Source organism: Nicrophorus vespilloides, unplaced genomic scaffold, assembly GCF_001412225.1.
Source record: "Nicrophorus vespilloides isolate i.1.1-1 unplaced genomic scaffold, Nicve_v1.0, whole genome shotgun sequence".
Classification (NCBI taxonomy): domain Eukaryota; kingdom Metazoa; phylum Arthropoda; class Insecta; order Coleoptera; family Silphidae; genus Nicrophorus; species Nicrophorus vespilloides.
The window spans coordinates 51314-71381 of NW_017098967.1; the positions used below are offsets into that span (position 1 = coordinate 51314).

At 34.0% G+C, this 20068-nt stretch overlaps 6 protein-coding genes across 7 annotated transcripts; 2 read left to right on the forward strand and 4 right to left on the reverse strand.

Moving 5' to 3' along the window:
- Positions 1-242: 242 nt before the first annotated feature.
- On the reverse strand, positions 243-3182 carry LOC108563708 (WD repeat-containing protein 75). The gene is made up of 8 exons (XM_017922462.1): positions 3032-3182; positions 2773-2977; positions 2436-2716; positions 1873-2383; positions 1108-1819; positions 860-1017; positions 619-795; positions 243-548 (listed from the first exon to the last, which is right to left on the reverse strand). Exons 1-8 carry the CDS (start codon positions 3115-3117, stop codon positions 303-305), a joined length of 2376 nt encoding a protein of 791 aa, XP_017777951.1. The 5' UTR covers positions 3118-3182; the 3' UTR covers positions 243-302.
- Positions 3183-4300: 1118 nt separating this feature from the next.
- On the forward strand, positions 4301-5332 carry LOC108563706 (probable metabolite transport protein YDR387C). Its single transcript, XM_017922459.1, has 5 exons — positions 4301-4408; positions 4467-4567; positions 4625-4779; positions 4834-5005; positions 5056-5332. Exons 1-5 carry the CDS (start codon positions 4301-4303, stop codon positions 5330-5332), a joined length of 813 nt encoding a protein of 270 aa, XP_017777948.1.
- Positions 5333-6135: 803 nt separating this feature from the next.
- LOC108563707 (odorant receptor 30a-like) lies at positions 6136-7649 on the reverse strand. The gene is made up of 5 exons (XM_017922460.1): positions 6898-7649; positions 6742-6841; positions 6576-6680; positions 6366-6521; positions 6136-6306 (listed from the first exon to the last, which is right to left on the reverse strand). The coding sequence occupies exons 1-5, from the start codon at positions 7647-7649 to the stop codon at positions 6244-6246; spliced, it is 1176 nt and encodes a 391-aa protein (XP_017777949.1). The 3' UTR covers positions 6136-6243.
- Positions 7650-7741: 92 nt separating this feature from the next.
- LOC108563712 lies at positions 7742-12723 on the reverse strand. 2 transcript variants are annotated; one of them, XM_017922467.1, is made up of 6 exons: positions 12450-12723; positions 10911-12338; positions 10748-10877; positions 10480-10682; positions 9808-9945; positions 7742-9748 (listed from the first exon to the last, which is right to left on the reverse strand). In XM_017922467.1, exons 1-6 carry the CDS (start codon positions 12450-12452, stop codon positions 8009-8011), a joined length of 3642 nt encoding a protein of 1213 aa, XP_017777956.1. In that variant the 5' UTR covers positions 12453-12723; the 3' UTR covers positions 7742-8008. The 2 variants fall into 2 exon arrangements, with proteins under 2 accessions (XP_017777956.1, XP_017777955.1); XM_017922466.1 differs by having other exon boundaries at positions 10748-12338; positions 12450-12722.
- Positions 12724-13081: 358 nt separating this feature from the next.
- On the forward strand, positions 13082-14115 carry LOC108563711 (methylosome subunit pICln). Its single transcript, XM_017922465.1, has 5 exons — positions 13082-13307; positions 13363-13502; positions 13565-13701; positions 13757-13868; positions 13921-14115. The coding sequence occupies exons 1-5, from the start codon at positions 13189-13191 to the stop codon at positions 14025-14027; spliced, it is 615 nt and encodes a 204-aa protein (XP_017777954.1). The 5' UTR covers positions 13082-13188; the 3' UTR covers positions 14028-14115.
- A 38-nt stretch (positions 14116-14153) lies between these two features.
- On the reverse strand, positions 14154-19780 carry LOC108563710 (regulator of nonsense transcripts 2). The gene is made up of 7 exons (XM_017922464.1): positions 18685-19780; positions 17548-18635; positions 15858-16056; positions 15549-15666; positions 15265-15492; positions 15030-15206; positions 14154-14828 (listed from the first exon to the last, which is right to left on the reverse strand). The coding sequence occupies exons 1-7, from the start codon at positions 19684-19686 to the stop codon at positions 14257-14259; spliced, it is 3384 nt and encodes a 1127-aa protein (XP_017777953.1). The 5' UTR covers positions 19687-19780; the 3' UTR covers positions 14154-14256.
- Positions 19781-20068: the final 288 nt, after the last annotated feature.

Sequence of the window (20068 nt, forward strand, 5' to 3'; positions counted from 1 at the left end):
AGTAAGTAAAACCGTAGATGTGAATAACTTTACTCTATAAAATGAGCGAGTAATTTAATAATTATTAACCTGACAAAGTTTTCCATAGCCATATCATTTATTACAATAGCATTTCCTAATTGTCTAGGTCGTAAAGATAGTAATTTCCAGGAACCGTCTTTCAATAATTCAAAGCAGATTCGGCCTGATAAATGAGGTCACACATCGTCCATTTAAATAATATATATTTATATATGGTCATGAAGTAGGTATAATATAAAAGATAGTTTATTTTAAAATTGCGAAATAGATAATTATTTATTCTACAGTAAACCTATCATCCATTCCGCAGGCTTAAGATTAATACTAGACAACTGTTCATTAGTGTCCACGTCCATGTCATTTTTCTCTTTGATTTCGATCTTAGTAACATCGCCCTGCTCTTCTGCGCTATTCGAATCAGACTGATTGGCATTGTTTTGTTTCTGAGCTTCAAAGATCATCGTGCTCAATACTGACTCGCAGAGCAAACTTGTTGGCGGCATCGTATGTGGTGGATAATCCAATAACTAGTTATGAAAAATAAAGTAATACGATCAATTTAATCTAATCGTTTATATATATTCTTTCTTTTCTCACCATATTAAGTTTCTTAATAGAGGATTTCTTGTAGTTGTGTACAATCGGCTCGTACTGCTCCATAGCGCTTGTCTTGATATTGGGGGTGATCTGACTAAACAACGTGTTGTTCGTTTCCTCATAAACGAATTGAGTGTACTCCTCCGTCTCTTCGTTGGTATCTAAGCAATACAATTGCTGCAATAAAAAAAAACAGCAAATTAAATATCTATCCTGATAAATTCAATATTGTGTAACATACCTTTTCTGACGTAATAAAATAAATTTGTGACTTCTCATGCCACTTTCCATTGGTTCTACTTTTATATCTATTGGGTGTAAATATGCTGCAGATCACATTAGACCCGATCTCCTTGTTTATATACACTGGTTTTGGACTGCTTGGTTCAAACACGAACACTGCAAAATTGAAAATATGTTGATTGTTAAATATCCTAATCAACAGGAAAACTAATAATAGTATATGCATATGGATGTTGATGTACTTACTTTTATTATCTGTGAAAACAGACATGTATGGTGTGGTAAAATCGGCCTGCAGGAAGGAAATATTCAGACGGACGGTCCAAGTCATCGATAAAGTCAAAAGATTCCAAACGCTCAACCTATCATTTGAGGCTGCTACCACCAAGTGGCACTGGGAGCCAACACCGAAAGCTACTTGTTTGATATCTTCCTTATAAATTGGATGTGCCAAAGAACATTTAAGCTCGCACGTTTTTGGGAGCCAGGTGGTTAGAATGTTATTGAACGGAATCGCGGCTATAGAGCCGTCGTGCGAAAAACTCAGGGAACTGGGTGTCAAATCCCTATAGAATCCAGAACCGACATTACGCCATCCAACAGAACAACCGTACATATCAGAACTATCGAACAATTGCCAAATTTTAAATAATCTGTCCTCACTAGTTGTGATACAACGGATGTCAATCTCCTTATTTGATGGCTGGAACTTTATCGCTGTAATCTTTTTTTCGTGCGGATACATGATGGACGAGTTCAATTTGAACTTTTGCTCTGTGGCATCAAAGTGCCAGAACTTCAAAAAGCACTCGAAACTTAACTCGTCTCCCGAATGCAATTCCTCCACCGTCGCCGTCCATGACCCCAACTGGTTAATGTCAAAGAGAACGATATCGATAGGAATTACGAATTTATCGACGTCATCTCCAGTAACTTTATTCCTCCCGCTTACGTCAAGCTGTAGTTATCAAAATTAAAATCTCGTTTTATTAATATGATATTCTAACTTACCGAAAACAGAAGATTCATGTCATACGGGGAATACCATTGTAAGCAACCGGTGACTCCGTTCATTACAAGCGCTTTCGTCCTTGGATCAAAAACAATTCCTCCGGGGAATTTATCGCCCAATACGAGATGCTGAATGTTGCTCACATTATCGAAATAACTGCTGATGATTTTCACGGCATTGTCGCTGGTACTGATAGCCACAAACACATTATCTTCCGAAACGGAGAGTTGTTCAATAGCAGAAGGCAATCGCGGTAAAAATCGCCTGTTCAACGGCTCAAATAACTCCCAGCGTACCAAGACAGCCTCGTTGCCACCACTGTAAAACGTGCTGCCCCCCTTGGATAAGCAAATTGACTTAACTGGTAAAGAATGCCAATGATAAATAGTTTTTGTACATTCTTGCAAAATTTTTAGCCAAGAAATAATCCGACCCTGCTCATCCCCTGTTAACACACATTCATACTCTGGATGGCATAAAACATATGTGAAATTCGCTGAAGACTTCTTTCTAAAAATGTAATAATTCATTATACTGTAACAATTTACATGAATATACATACGTGATTATATTATTGGGGTCATTCAGAGTGACAAATCTCAATATGTTATTTTCAAGTAAACAGATGAAAACATTATCTACTGGTCCTCCAACATCGACAAGAAAATTGTCCCCAATATCAAAGCTAATTGTTAGTTCTTTGAATTTTTTTGAGCTTAAGTCCAAAAATCCAAAATTTATTCTCTTATCCTTCTTCCAACAAATCATAGCCTTCTGCATTACATTTCCCTTATACAATCTGTTCACCAACTTAAACTTCTTCACATTCTTCCGACATGTTTCCTGAATAAACAATAAGTTAAAATTAAAAATGCTTACAGATATTGTAGAATACTTACAAAGGAATACAATTTAACAGCTGTATTTAGATTCCAGCAAATAACTGTTCCTTTTCTTGTACAAGCTATTAATTGCTCAGATCCCTCCAAATTGTAAACATCAAAACCAACAATCTTCTCATTGCAATCTTTGAAGACAAGAAACCTCTTACCAGTTTTCACATGATATGAATACAAGCAATCAACTCCAGCAACAATTACATACCTGCAAGTAAATGTATTTAAACAATGATGTTTATTCAATAATTTAATAACTCACTCTTTGCTATCTGAGAATACTGGAGGCAGTTTAACGAAGGAGCCGCCGCCCTTTAATTTCAAAACCAATTCCGTGTCCGATATCATAGTTTAATATTTATAAATTACTTAAGATCTCATAACACCAACACAAACTGCACTTAAATAAGGTTATGTTTAAAATGTGTCTGAACAACACGTGAAGTTCGTAAATTTTTAAACTCTTAGTAACCAAACTCACACGAGTGTACGATGGGTTGTATACAATAAGATATCAATGTAAATACATTACCTTACTGCACTTGCACAAATGTCTCAACATGCTTCGAACAACTCGACCAAACCAAAATCGACGAAATAACCAAATGAAAAAATGCTGTATATTTTATCTTCTCTCCTTCTTGAAGAGTGGGGGAAAAGAAGAATGTATTAACTTTATAGGGGCGGCAATATCAATGTAGGGAACAGTTGGGGAACAGTCTCCCAACTAAGAAATGTATAATTGATTTTTAGTTTTAAAACTAAATCTCATCGCATATTTTTATTACTTAGGTAAAACTGATTTGAATAAATATAAAAAATAATAATAGACATTAAAATAAAATAAGTTCAAATATTTTTTTTTTAATAAAGAATTATATGAAGTAACGTCAAATAATGAAATGTTATTCGTGTCATGAAAACTGAAATCGGCGATAAGCAGTTATCTAGAGGTGACTTTTTTCAGAATGTGTATTCATTAAACTATTACATTTAGATTTAGAATTGAAGAACACATTGGTGACAGAGGGAAAATGGTCATACTGGTTTGCACTTGTGACCTCTTTCATGGTTGTCCCGTTTGTTACCTATACTATAATAAATTCCATAATGCTATTTAAAGGACCTGCGTTTAAAGTCAGATGCGAAATTCCTGCGCTCGAGAATTTACCATGGAGCTTCGAAGAAATTCAGAGGCTGATACAACCGTTAGATTTTTCACATTACATCAATATCATTTCTTTTGCATTAAAACTATAACATACATACTATGCCCTAGTTTTAACGGTGTTCTTCCTAACAACGTAGTACTTCATAATTGGAGTGGTTTTTTGAAAATATGAGACCGATGATTGCGTGCGGAACATTTCATACATATTCAAAAACAATAAAATTTCATGCAAAAAAAATGAAACAATGATTTCTATTTGGTTAACAATAATACTAGTTGTTTTCAATTTCTATAATTTTCAGAAATGACTCCAATAAAATTTGTGTCTATTTTAATTATGACTACGAGAAGTTAGCGGGTATGAGTTATAGAGATGCGTTGAAGATGCCAAAGACATCAACTCAAGAGTTGTCATGCTCAAGTCTGGTATTCAATGATGATACCGGCTACACAACCATATACAAAGATGTTAATTGCGTCATCAAATATGTAAACCATTGTATTTTTAATTGTCAACAACTTGTAGTTCACATTGTTCTGCCACAAGACCATAAAAACCCTGATCATATTGTCGAATGTTATTGGAAACATGCTAGGATACATATTCTTCGTGCCGATGGCTGATATGTAACATAAGATCTTTTTTTTTAATAGATGGAAAAGGTAAATCATATTTATTCGTAGATACAGCAGAAAGGCAATGCTTTCGTTTTCTCTGAGAATGTCTCAAGTGGCAGCTGTTGGGATAATCTTCTTCGATAACATGGAATTGTTTATGTTTGTTAGAGTACTGTATGGTATAGCTTACGCAATTACGAATGTTACGCTGCATACGCTTGGTAATTTGTGTTTTAAGTTATTAATTAATTAGATGATTTAACTGCAAATTACAGCTTTAGAATTATGCTCGCCACTTTTGAGACCCTGCAGGTTCTTCATATTGCATGCACTATCAGATGGAATCAGTTACGTTTTGATTCCTTTAGTTGCGAGTTTCTGTGTCCATTGGAGATATCTCCTTTGTTTTTACAGCATTGGCATTTTGTTCCTGCCGCTCGTCGATTGGTAAGTTCATTCATCATATTAGCTATAGTTTATTTTGTTTATACATAAAGGTTTGTGCCAGCCTCGCCTCTATGGTTCTACACAAAAAGCAGGAAAGTTGCTTGGACTCTGTTGAAATCATCGAAAACGCCACATGTGAATAACGAGGTCCTCTCGTTTTATCAAAACAATAAAGTCAATCTTAGCGGCGAATTGTTTTGGCTTTTGAACGATTTCAAACGAACAAAGCAGACGTTTTTATGGTGCTATGTAATGCTTATTGGTATCAGCAGTTCGATTTGCAGCACCAACTTCATCGGTAAACGAATACCAGTTTCTCATTTTTGAATAATTTACGGTTTTCAGATTATTTTCAAGACATTTTCAACTCACAGTATTTTCTTTACTTCTTCGCAATTTCCCGGTTGATCTCCATGACTTCATCTGTGTTTCTGATTGCGCTCGTCGGCCGGAAGACTACAGTTTTTATCTCGCAAACGTTTCTGGTCATCCTCTGTATCATTATCACTCAATGCAATCTAGGTTTTAAATATATATGTATACATCGATTTTATAATATTTCAAGCAAACTTTGTTGTAGACTCTGGACTGGCGTTCGGCGTGTTTTATCTGATCGATGCATGCACGAATTTACTCTATGGAGTTTGTAAATTACATGCTATCGAAAACGCCCCAACCACACTCAGATCGACTATCTTTGGATCATATGAACTTGCAGCCTGCTTTTTCAGGATATGCCTATTTTTTGTTCTTCGTTTAGTTGCAGTGAGTAACTATCATTTACTTATTTATTAATCCTTACAAATGCATATTTCTTTAGTTGAAAGTTTATTTTATACTCGTCGCAGTTCTAGCTTGCTTTTCCTTCGTTCTAGCTTGGTATACGGACCAAGACAATGTCCATGACTTATTTAATTGTTAATAATTAGTTTATATTCATTAAATATTGTCTGAATGTTACACTGAATTGAAATAAAGTATTTTAATTTTGTGATTAGGCTAGTGATGTATACAATTACATAACAAAAATAAAAAACAGCGAACTGGCCCTTTGTAATGTATTACAAATTCTCAAGGAAGTTACATGTGCCTGACCATAAAACCAATATACATAATATGTATGTCTGCTATATTATAACTATTAATGATGCATGTAGATAGAGTTTGTATAAAAAAATGTAAGTGAAAGAACAATTCGTACACTTTTATTTTGCTACATATTAATATCTTATTACCATTCAATTATTTCTGCCGTATGTCTGTTGAACCAAAGTCACGCAAGAGTAAGCCGTTTTCAGAATCTAAAATATAATACAAATATTTTATAATGTTGATATTCAAAAAACCTAATCAAATTAACTGTTAATGCAGTTCGTAACGACATAGGATAAAATTGTCCAATATTAAGCGTCAACGGTTTTTGTGACTTAAAGGTAACGAACAATAACATTTTCTTAGCGTCTTCCGGTAGATCTATCCAATCGCTCTCCCAGATCGCATCACCTATTTTCAAACTCTAAAAATTGAATATAAAAAAAATATTTTTAAAATTTTCTGTTTTTAATCTTACTTCGATAGTCAATTCGTTTGCTAATCCGTAAAAAACGAACAGTTGTATCAACATGGCCGCAAAGAATTCAACCGCAAATATCTCCGGCAAACCGAAGGATCCGGTCTTCATAAAAAAGACATTTAATTACATTTACAGAACTGAAGGGTAATCAATCTGAACGTACAATTATTATGCGAATTATGGAAATTCCCATTTGCACTGAGCACGACAAGAAATCGATCAGCATCATAAGATTCATACTCGCATTTATGTCATCCACGAATCTGAAATAATATATAATAATTAATTAATTAATTCATGAGCGGTAAATCGAATTAACTTTATAATGATGTTGTGCAAACGAATGCAGACTTTGATGTCAAGCGAATAGTCTCCTGTGGTGTTTTTTCTAAGTTTTCTCAACTTGCTTTGTAAGATTTTAATTAGGCATATTGGGAATAGCATGACCGACCAGAATATAGCATCTGAGCAGGTTATACCAGCCGTACCCAGTACGGTTACAATAATTTGCAGAGCAAAAGTTATCTCATAATGTTTATACTTATCGTATGGATACCACCCAACAACTGGTAATGCGGAGTGTTTGGTTAAATTCCCATTTATATCGATTGTCACTTCCCTGAAGATCGGTATGAAATAGAATGGAAGTACTGTGATGAAACCGAGAGTGTAAATCATCTTGTTCAATAATTTGTTGTAGTCTGTATATCTCTTGAATATGGTAATGGTAATAGTATCGCCGCCTTCTAATATCTGATTCTCTGTGGTCCTGATTTGACGGATCAATTGCGTAATACCTCGGTTCGAAACGGTCAGTATTTTGAGAAAGGTAGGCACGTATAGCAAGTTTACACCTAGATTATCAAAAAAGTCTGTAATATTGAATTGTTTCGTGCAATACAGTTCAACGTATTGGCTCAGAATGAAACTACCGAAGTATCCGATAGTTAACGTGCGATAAATCCTGTATAGAGCGTATCTGATTACACTAGTCTCGCCGATATCTATCGGATAGTATCCGAAGAGCTGAGCGACGTTAATGCAAATGTTCATATAGTTGTCTGACGGCATACTGACTCTCACTGTCACCACGAAACTAAATAAACGAAGGAATAACTTCTTTCAGATATTTATTCACTTATAAATGAAAAGAAAATCACATAATTCGTACAAAAATCCATTTACAAAAAAAAGGTTGAAATTGGGGAGGCACTATAATTAATTTTCAATAATTCACACCAAATTCTCGCGCCAATGGTTATTTAATTTCATAATAACCCTACTATCCTGACTGCGATTCCTTGGTAAGACTAAATTAACAAAACACTTTCGATCAAAAAAATAAAGGTAATAATTTCGATTTACAATTGTATAAATAACTTAAAGGTTTATTTTATTAACAAAATACAGGCATAATATATAATCAAGTGTTATGTTGACGCATTAACATAATTCTCGATCTGCTTTAGCACTAGTGCGACTCTATGGGGCGGAGGGCTCGCGTAAGGAACGGATTGGAGGAAACTCATCAGCGCCGAAAGCAGCCTACTTTCAAACTCGAACTTCTTTTCGTTACATATCTTGAGGAGCTCCGCCATTCGGTCCCTGATAAGCATGTATTCCAAAGGTTTAACCTTTTGCTCATCCTCTCTGATACTGTTCAGAATAGCAGAGTAATTAATATCCTTCCTACTCGTACCGTTGACAAAATGGTAGGCTTCGCATACTTTATAAAGGATATTCTGTGGCGTTCTACCATCTCTATTATTTAAATCACCATTACGGTCAGTTAAGATTTTCACGTATTCCTCTCCCTCTTTGCATTTGTAAAGCATGAATAGCACGCAATGGAACTTCCGGAAGATCAACGACAATTTATGTTTGCCCCTCTTACCAGTCTTCCTTTGCTCCAACTTTTGTATTTCTTGGTACAGTTGTCCACAGTCAATCTTCAAGCAATCTGTCACCACATCTGAGAAGAACTCTGTAAGTTTATTTTTTATTTTTTGATCTGTGCCCGGAAATACCGTCGCTATGTTTAAGAACTCTTCCATAGAATTTTTTAATTCGGTTACAGCGGACAGCGGTCCAATTATTATGGCGAAAGCGCACTTCTCGGGACCAACGTTTGAAAAATGAATTTTGGCATTCACCAATGGATACTTCTTGAAGAACGTGCATTCTGGGCTGTTCAAGTATGTACCAACTCTCAGTGATAAATATAGACACTCCGAGACAGTTTCAAAACTGTTCATTAGAATCTGCGAATACTCGTCATACGTCAATTTCTTGTAGAAAAAGTTTACCATAGTTATTGTCAGCTGCACCCGCTCATCGTGGTTCATTATGTAAGACTTCTGGAATCGGTCCTCGTACTGCTTCAAAGTGCGCAATTGTTGGGTCCGGATATTCTCATTAGGAAATAACGTCCCGAATAAAATCGCATTTAATAAGATGACATCGTCCGCAGTTGATTCCTGGCTGAACACTTTGTTTAGTAATTGTTTAAGATCCTCTATGCGCCTGGTCCACTGCATATATGTTAATAACTTATTTGCAAGAACAATGTCCTCTTGATTTTTCTCGCCTATAGGATTAACAATGTAATCATTAATTCTAATGGCGGCATCATTCACTTTTGGTCTTTCGCCAGCAATTTGAATAGAACATATACCCTGAGTCACCAGACTAATGCTCACTTCCAAATCTCTTTCTAAGGATTTAATGTACGCTTTCCCATCATTGGAAGCAAAATGCATGCTCGTCGAATGCAGCAGCTTAATAAATTTAGTACAGTTTTGCTGCACTGCAGAAAACGGATTAAGTACTAAAGTTAAAGAAGAATTTCCATCAGTCTTCATTTTATTTAGAGGAGTATCGTATTCCTGAGTGTTGGTTGCATCACTGGTTGAGGTAATAGTTACTGGAGTACTAGTTATGTGTGGCTGTTCCTTCTCCTGTCTCTCCTTTGATATGGGCGACTTTTTCGTAGACTTTGTCGACCTGTATATATCCTTGTAGTTCATGATGAACGGCACGTTTTTAGACATGGATCGATTCCATCCACAGTCGAACTCGTAATGTCCTGAATTGCCACAACCCGAGCACCAACGATCCTTTGGTTCCCTAGTCAAAATATTTTTGCATTTAACTGGCGGTCCATCTTCCGTCTATAAATACATTATACGTAATCAAATATATAAAAGATATACTCATTAGTATTTAATACCGTCAAATGGTAACGTCTCCAAGTATCTGGACACATTTGTTCTTTGTGACCTTTCATTTGGCATATTCGGCAAATGTGGTGCTTATAATTTGCACATTTAGAACAAAAATTAGTTTCGAAATGAGAGCTATTTCCACACTAAAAACAAAATAAAGATATATTATTCAAAAACAACACATTTTATAATGTCAACAATATTTTAAATCATTTTTATTTTAATATTATGATCTGTTAATTTTCAATATATTAATGTGACTGTTATAATAAACATTATTTATAAAACTAAAAATTATAACAAAAGTTATAATTTGTACATTTTTCTAGATTTGCATAAAATTTAAAGAACTCATTTATACACAAAATATAGAAAGAAGAAATACAATCTTCATTTATAGTTTATGCATAACAGTTTTTGTAACATTTCACAGATTTGGAACTCATGTTTAATTCCAAGCCTAAGCGTTATTCCAATTAATTCTAGAGTAAATTTAATAGATTCTAAAATACTGATGTTGACACATTAATGGTAATTCAATTATTTTCTCATAAATTAGTTTGTTAACTTATCATATAAACATAAAATGATAATAGTTTTAAAAAAAATAATGAGAATGTAACAATGTTATCAGTTCATTTGATATTAGATATAATGTATTATGAAATGCAACTTACCCCTGAACATAACTTGTATGGACATCTTGGCTCAAAGTGGTTACAGCTGGCGCACAAAGAACAACGGGCTTTACCCAATCTATTGGGACATCTAAACTTATCATGTCCATTATCACCACATCTATCACACCTTGGTCCAAATGATCTCTTTCTTTTAATCCGTAGACGGTCCGCATGAATTATTCTCCAGTTGGTCGAGTTGTCTAATTTTAAATAATTTTAATAAAATATTATATTGCATATAAAACATAAAATAGTACAAACATACCAGACATAACATTAAGTTCGTGATCCATATTGAAATTATTTGTCCAAACGTTATTTAAATTTTCCAAAATATTCCCTTTGTGCCTTGCATGTAATTCACATGATTTTCTTTCTTTGACACTATTGTTTTTATTCAATCCTAGATCTTCAACAGTGAATGCATTCAAAATAATATCACTGCTCTCAGATTTCTTCCTCTTTTTGATCCTGCCAGGTGACTCTCGAACATTATTGTTATTATTACTATTTACGGTACTTGGTTCTTCTTTGCCGTCTTTTGAATTAACTAGAACTACGTCGTCATTACTATCCTCGAAATAAGATAAATCTGGTAATTTCCGTTTGTTGCTTTCCAGAATAGCCACCTTGCTATCATTGTATTCACTTTCGGAACTCGTGTCTGATGCAGTTTTGCAGGGCGATTGAGATAATGTCTCGTTGAAATCTAGTTTAGTCACCGAGGATTTCTTGGCTTTAACAGTGGAATTCCTTTTGGGGGTAATAAAATTCGCAAACGATTCCAGATTGTGTTCAGAGAACAGGTTGCTCTCCATAGTAATATCTTTGAAGCTATTCTTCTGCAACGATGCTGTAATGTCAATTGCGCTGCAACTGCTCTCGCTTCCGCAATTATCCACAACAGAAGAAACTGTACCAATTGGTCCTTTAGTAGGTGTGTTTAAATCAATACCATCTACAATTGACTGGTTAAACTTGCCCTGGTTTGTCTCACTTAGATTATCTAAGAAGTCCATAGTCGATTCAGGTGTTCCAATAAGAGACAAATTTGGCTGTGGGGGCTTCATCATATCTGTATCAGAAGGCTCCAAATCAATTACAACAGTCTCAGGCTTTTTGTCTTCTACAAAAATCACATCATCATCATCAGAGTCACCTTCAATGTGTTCATTCTGCAAAGCAACTTGCAAATTACTCTTGAGATCCACATCTTTTTCGATTTTCACTATATTTTTATTGTCTGAAACTAAATCAATTGTATCAATCTTCTGTTCAACAATTTCACAACCTCCTTCATCTGATGATGTAAATATGCAAATAACAGATTCCTTTGAAATACTACCATTGTATTTATCAATCAATTTTTGTTGTGCAAGCTGCTTCTTTTTCTGCTTGCGTTTTTGAAGGTATTTTTGCTTCTTTTGATACTTGAGAACTTTCTTTCGTTGCTCTTGGGTCATTGTGCGAAATATTTCTGCATTTTTTGAAGCTGCCCTAATAAAAGCCTTCTCTGCCTGTCGCACCTTTTTTGCTGCATTTTTCTTGTTGACAGCATTTTTTTGAATGCTTGGTGGCAACATTATAGGATAAGCATTACATGGCATGATATTGTTTAATGGTGTTTCTCCTTCAAATATAGCTTGTTCACCTTCATTATTATCATTTCTTGTAAATGAGTAAGGGCTATAAACTGATTTCTTATTTGGATCATAATATCTTGGCCTGCTTGCTGGTTTGCTCAAACCTGTTATTGGTACAGGACATAATGGCTCCTCCTTAGCAGTTGAATGATAAATTTGGCTATAGAGTCTTGATTCCAATTCTTGCAAAGTTTCAGCATCTGGTTCATCACACTACAACAATATAATACATATTATAAATGGGAAATCCATTGATATTATGGTTTCAAAATGTTACATAACCTATAAATTATATTATAATTTTTGGGCTCAATTTGTACTTACCATCTTTAGATTTGTATAGGCATTGGAGTAATGTCATTGGATTATATTCATATAGAAGTAAATTAATAGTATTATGATAATTAAAAGTATATTCAAGTTAATGATTTTTTTTAATAAATGTCAAAATATATAATCCTCTCACTCCATCACACTTCACATTTATTCACCAATTCATCCAAATTCAACATGTGCCCAAGCAGTGCAAAGGTATGCAACTTTCATTTACTTGAATCAGTTGCAGATGAACAACATTAAAGTATAGATAGTAGACCGGATCATCGTTCCATTAGTATGCTTGGATAGTTTATTTTAATATGTTTAAACCAATGTCAATGCACTTCAAAATTAATATTTTATATTAATTTGAAAATAATTATTAAACATTTTAAAATCTAGCTTTTTTTATTTCTACCTTTCAACAATGACGAAAGCATATAGTTTACGTCTAACAAAATTATGAACGTAATAAATAATGTAAAAATATGAATAGACAAATAATTTAATAAATAAAATATTATGTGACCGTACTCACTGGTACTCACATGTGTATATTTATATTTTTAGGGATTTTTAATTGTACTTATTTTTTATATTGGCATTTGTGTTACTAAAGCAATAACACTGAATAACACCCATATTGGTATAAGCTGGTATAGGCAACATAATACACATTATTTACCGAACATAAAATTCATTTTTTATTCGATTTCCACTTAACATTTAATAGTTATTGTTCGAGATGGTTGTACTAAGTTCGTTCATCCACCCAGACTCGCCAGTGCACTTAGAGCAAAGAAACATCAGAGCTGTACTTGATAAGAAAAATATTGGTGAAGGAACATTGTTTATATCAGAGAGGTTAGAAATCAACAAAAGTCGTTTTTAAATTAACATTTAAACTGATTTCTTGTAGGACTCTATGTTGGAAAGATGATGATATTGGTTTTTGTCTAACATATCCACACATCTCTTTACATGCCATCTCAAATGACCCTGCAGTTCATCAAAGTCAATGCATTTATGTTATGATTGATGCACATGTCAAAATACCAGGTAACATGTTTGAGAAAATTCATTGATTTTTAATTTTGTCTCATTATTCTATTTTTTTATAGGTATCAATTATGAGGATGTTCCTGAAATAAATTCTGAGAGTGATGATGAATCTGATGCTGATATTTCAGAGCTATTGCTAATCCCACATGATCCTGCTACAGTACATAATATATATGAGGCATTAAAGCAGTGCCAAGTGAGTAATTATTATTTTTTATATGCTAGTATGATATGTATGTATTGATTTTAAGGAATTGAACCCTGATCCAGAAGATGTTGATGATGATGACGATGACATTTATGAAGATGCAGATGAGAACATGGATTCAAATGAAGATGCATTTGGGGGAGGTGGAGATAACGGTAATACATCTATAGCTATGTAGTTAAAATACCTACATTCTTTGTTTTATAGATATGGAAAATATAGTTAACCAAATCAGAAGCAACACAATGGATATTAATTATGATTATAGTAATGGAGATCATATTAGTGAAGATATTTTTGAAGATGCTGACTAATCTGCTTGTTGATGCTAAAGTATTTATTATTAACTTTTTTTGATACCAAACCATTCTTTGTATTTTGTTTTTTTAAATAAAAGTAACGCAGGCTAGATTTAGAAACAAAGCTATATATTCTTTTAAAATATCAAAATAGATATACATAATTCCTGTAAAGCGAGGAATCAATATAAAAACGAAATAGAAGTTAATAATTCCAACAATTAAAAAAGGGGCAAACGAATAATTATCGAACACGTTTTCCGAAGATCAAATCTGCATCGGGTGCACCTTTCGGGTGTTGGTACTTTTTCCTTTCTCTGTTCAGGTTTTGCGTAACTGGTCTACTCTGTTGTTGCATCATCTCTTGAAAGTCTTCCTCCTCGAACCTCTCAGATATATTCAACGTCAATCGTTTCACTTTCATTTTCTCTTCACGTTGTGCCAACTCCTGATCTCTCAGATTCTGTGCCAGCTCCGAGTTTATATCTGCTTCGAACGGCTTGTACTGCTGCTTGTTTCCTTTGCGTACCATCAGGACAAATCCCATAGTGTTCTGGTCCTTATCACCGGTCTCTTGGAGTTGGTCGTAATTTTTCTTGTTCGACTTCAGCACCGGTACCGAAATGTCGATGTGCGATGCCTTGACAGTCTCACGCATTCTTTCCTGGATATTCTCCGATACCATTTTATCCAACGCATTCAAGAACTCGTCATCTTCTTTACACTCCACCTTCCTTGGACCACTCGGGATTGCTTCAATTTCGGACGCAACGCCTTGTTGATCTTGCTGGTCCATATCACTATTATCCCTGTCGACTAGAATAAATTTTCATTAATACATAAAATTAAAAATGTTTGAAATAATAAAATCAGACACATGATCTTATTAACCACAACCAAAAGGATAATATTAATATCTCAAGAATGTAATCAATAGTTTTTTTTTGTATTACCAATTTATGAAAGTGTGTTTAATTTCAGATTGAAAATCCTAAGTAATATATAAGATTAAATTACCTTCTTCATCAGAGCCTTGAGTATTATCAACAGTCTCGTCTTCGGTGGCTGTGTCGTCAGTCGTAATTGGAGCTGTGACACAATCGGATACTTCATCTTCTCCTTGCTCTTCGTTATCAGTCTCGGTAATTATTTCTAATCCATCCCCTTTCGTTTCATCGTCTTGCATGTGATCAGCTAAATGAACAAACATATTTAAATATGATTTTGGCTACAAGTATTGCGGAAATATTACAGATGCCCAAGTTTCTTTTAATATGCATGATTTCTTTTTGCGAATCTTCATAAGATGTACACAGTTTCAACTTCGGCCTAAGTTGATTCAATGTGTCCTTGAACAAGTGTTCCAATGGAGGCGGGAACGCCTCGCCCCATAAGCTGTGCTTGAACCAATAGTACGCTTGGAAGAACGTCAAGAAGTAATCTAATTTGCGTTTACTGGATCCACTGCTGAAGTACATACCTTAAATCAAATCGTTTATGTATTACTATAGCGCAAGAAATATTTAAATTATTTACCGCACGTTTCTAATAAGACACAAGCTAACCGTATGCGAAACAAGTGATTCGGAGGATCCAAAATCGATGGGCTCTCCGAATCCATGCTCACTCCGAAACTTATCAACGAATAGAGAACCTAAATATGTATACAACAAAAATAGTATTAGTATTCAATAATTTTATATCATAACTTACAAAATATAATTATCACAAAGAAATAGATATATTTGTGATTTATATGAATATTTTAAGTAAATATACATAATCTTGTAAATTAAGTTAATTACTTAGTTTATTTTTTATTTATCATATAGGATTTGTAATTACCTTGAAAATATCGGTACTTTCTACAATTCGATAATTATAAAGTTCTCCCAGATACTTTACTTGAGCTACTCGCCGTTGGTTAAATTTTGGTGAGTTAACTTCCATTCCTAAACGGATATCTTCTAAGACTCCGTCAACAACTTTTGTGCCTACCTCATCTTGATATGCGACAAGACCGGCTAGTAGATTGGCTAAACATCTGAAAATTAATAACATATACAATTTCAATCAGAGAGTCGACCCAGAACCGTAATCCGAAGTTAACCTGAATTTTTAACAGAACCGGAACTGTAACCGGAACATAAAAACCGAAACTGCAACGAAATTTTAATTTCGGTTCTTTTCTTTTTATTAAATTAATTCATAATCTCTTTGTATTATCATGTATCATCAAAAGTAGTGTGCCGGTGCGAGTCTTTTGATATAATTATATAAACATTCGAAAAAATTTTTTTTCGAAATTGTGTTTAATACAGTATATAAACAAACAATGTTTAAGAGACATCCACGAAGTGTCTTTGAATACTCCGAATTTTTTCTTCAAATAAACAAATACATAATAAAACCATCCAGACCTAATTATATGAGAACGCTTAATCATCAATATAAAAAAAAAACCTGCTCCCAATCACAACTCACAGCCCATAATAATAAGAATTTATTTAATAATATACTTAAACCACGCCGCAAACATCGAACGATCAATATGTCACGCCGAATATGAAGAACTTCAAAAACAACCACCGACTTAAAAAAGATAAATTGTACAAGAACAAGTCTTGCGCAACTATCATTAGAGCAAATTCAAATAAAAGTGATTAAAATAATATTACTACAAATATGACCGAAGAAACATTACAAAGTGCATGAGTTGAACTAGTCACTTTTGTATTTTCAATATTATAATTATAAACAGCAGTACAAAGGGAAATTGGTAAATAATATTAAACCAAAATTTGATATTTGACTCGATTTTAAATTTTAACTTTAACGAAAGCAATTAATTTCTTTTTCGATTTTAAATTTTAATTTGAAACTGAACCGAAATTTTTAGACAAACCGAATCTGGAACGTAACCGTAAACCGTTACGAAATTAATTTCGGTTCGACTCTGATTTCAATTTATAATAAACAAAAATAATTTTGTTAAGGTTTAGCAAAAATATTTTTGAACCTATAGCTAAATTATGCTTATGTTTTTTCTTTTAATAATTACAATTATTGTGCTTTAGACTTCTTTAATAAATAATTTATTTAATAATATTTTTAGAAATTTCTCTCATGACACATCATTTGAAATTCAATGCTGGTCTAAAAGTGATTCTCAAAGTGGAGGTCGCCAAAAATATATGGGGCGTCGCAGAAAAATTGATAACAGACAAGACAGTAAATTTTCTATATTGAGTGCGGACCAGAAAGTTCGAGAAACACTGCTTTAGACCAGTGCTGGCGAACCTATGATATCCCAACAGACCATGGTTCTTCAAACTATGGCAATTTGAAATTTATATAACTAAATTGAAAGTATAATTTTAGGTGTTTATAAAGTTTGTTAAACATATTATATTTGTTCAACTTTAAGAATTAAACCAAACTTCTTGTTTGATATATAGGTTGTAATATTAATTATTGGTCATACAGTGTTTCTTGAAAATAAAAATATATGTGAGTTAATTAATGAATAACTTACCTAATATTAAAATATTTCATATTATGAGCACCAGTTAAACATTTAATAGCGTAGGCAGCAGTATCGTCGTCACTCCAATTCAATTTTCGGATCAAACGTAAAATCTTATCAGTATTAGTTTTCTGCAAATCTTGGTAAAGCAGTTTTCTCAGGAACTGATGCATCGGCGGTCTTTCCTTCTTGGCCACGGCAACGAGATCTGGTGGATTAACATAATAATAGGCATTCTCGATTTGCGTAACGTAGCGCGAATCCAAAGCCATAACTGCTTTTTTCCTCATCATCTGCTCCAAATAAACCTTGGTCCTTTGGTGTGATTCCGGTAAGCAGAAAAGAAAATGCCCACAAACTTCAAGCAAATTACACGCCATTTCAATGTGGTGATGTGAGAAATCGTGCAGCAATACTTTCAAGCAATATAGTGCCTCGATCTTCGAATATAAATTGAATTTGACGAGTTCTCCAATGTATCGCACCACTTTGATCTTTGACTCGATGTTAATCTGATCCTTTTTACGGACGTGATACTTGAAATCCTGTCGCAGCATCTGGCATAAGTCATTCGCAATTTCAGGTAGCGCTGGATAAAGTATGGCCACGAATCTGGCATAAAATGGCAATAGATCCAAACGGGTTCTATTAACACTAAAAAGACTTCTAACCAATTTCCGACGGTTATGTTTTGTATTTAATGTGACCAAAAAGTCTATAGCCGCGTTGTCAATCATCTCGCGGTTGACGCAGTTCGGCAGATTGTTCAAGAAAGCTTCGAGCACAATCTTGTTGCTAACGGTGATTGAAGATGTATCTTCAACTTCATCTTCCACTGGTGGATCTTCAACTTTAGTGTCCTCTTCCTCTAGCTCTTCTGCCGGTAGCTCTGAATCTAAAACTTCCTCAGTCACTTCAGATTCAGCTTCTGGTTTTGGAGCCGATTTATTGATCATGGATGTTGGTAGAAACGCTTGCAGTTCAGGTAACTCACAGTAAAATCTCTGAGTCTCACTGTCACACCAAATATTTTCACCATTGGCTACATTTGAACCATCTCCATCAAAGTCAACTCCTGCACCAGTCACAACCATATTCTAAAGAAAAGAAATTAATTATTAATCTTTAATGATATAAATAATTTACCTCTTCATCTTTTGTAATAATGTTAGCCCTAAGTTCAGGCATATTCTCATCCAGAATTTCAGAAAAGTTCTGTGCAGCTGTTATTAATTTATCATAAGAAATTTGAAGAGATTCAAGTTTATCTTTTCTTTCCTGACTGAGCTCTCCTTTGGTTTGTAAAATTCTATAGTTCTGTTTCTCGAAATCCTGCATCTCAATATGGTCCTTCACAAGGTGTTTGCTTAATGAAGTGAAGTAATCTTTAAGAAGTGATTTTACATTTTGCTGCTTCTCAGGTGGCAGAAAATCACTCTTTGGAATTGTAGATTTGTATTTATTAGCCAACTCATGTATTTTCCTTGGAACCAATCCTGCATACTCATCTCCACAATGTCTACAGAAGCTTAAAACAATAGAAATATTTAAATGCTCCTCCTTATCCATATTGATCAAAGTCAAAAGGACATTGCCCAGCAAGGAGAATGCTGTTTTATTATTAAATATGTTCACATTAACAAGCTCTGCATAGAATCTTAGATCAACACGGAGTTTGCTTGGATTGTTAATTTTATCACTTGTTTTGATATTAAGAATCTTCTGCCAATTCTCAAATAAGTGCTGAGAGAAATCTGAATAAGTTTGGTGCAATATGCAGCACATCTTAACAGCAGCTGCAACATCAGTCATCTTTAGTTTGCTATCCACAATGGCAGCCGCTATCTCTGAGATGTACTTTGTTAAATTCAAACCAGACATATCTTTAAGGTATACATCAATTTGAGTTGAACTAAAGTTCCTGATCTTCTTAACAAAAGCTGTATTTTTCTTAAGGCTGGAATCCAGCTTCGTGAAGTGGTTATCGCTCGGTCTATTATTTCCTGCATTTTGGTTTACGTTTCTCAACTCTGCTTTGGAGGTTATGCGCTCGGTCGCTTCTAAGATAAAAGTCTCAAGCACTTTTTTCTCTTCATCTTCATTGTTAACAACTTCCACATCGTTCGAAGCACCTTCCAGTATTGTCATTACATATACTTTGTAACAATATAATTAGTGCAACTAAAGTGTAGTCATATAATTTTGCAAGTGATAAACTACAATATACATATGCTATTTAATGACAATGACAGCAAACATATATGCAACATAACATACATGTATTATTATATAGATTCTGGAAAAATATTTCGGCAAAATATGCAACTTAGCTCACCCGTTTTATTCATTATGAGGCGTGAGCTAAGTTGCATATTTTGCCGCAATATTTTTCCAGAATCTATATGGGTCTATATCGAAATCCCGACAACAGTTGGGTCTTATTTTATTATGGCCGCTTAAATTTTAAATAAAATGCTTGTGCATTGAGTTATTCATAGGGAAAACTTAGCAACTATTCCATTCTTTTAGT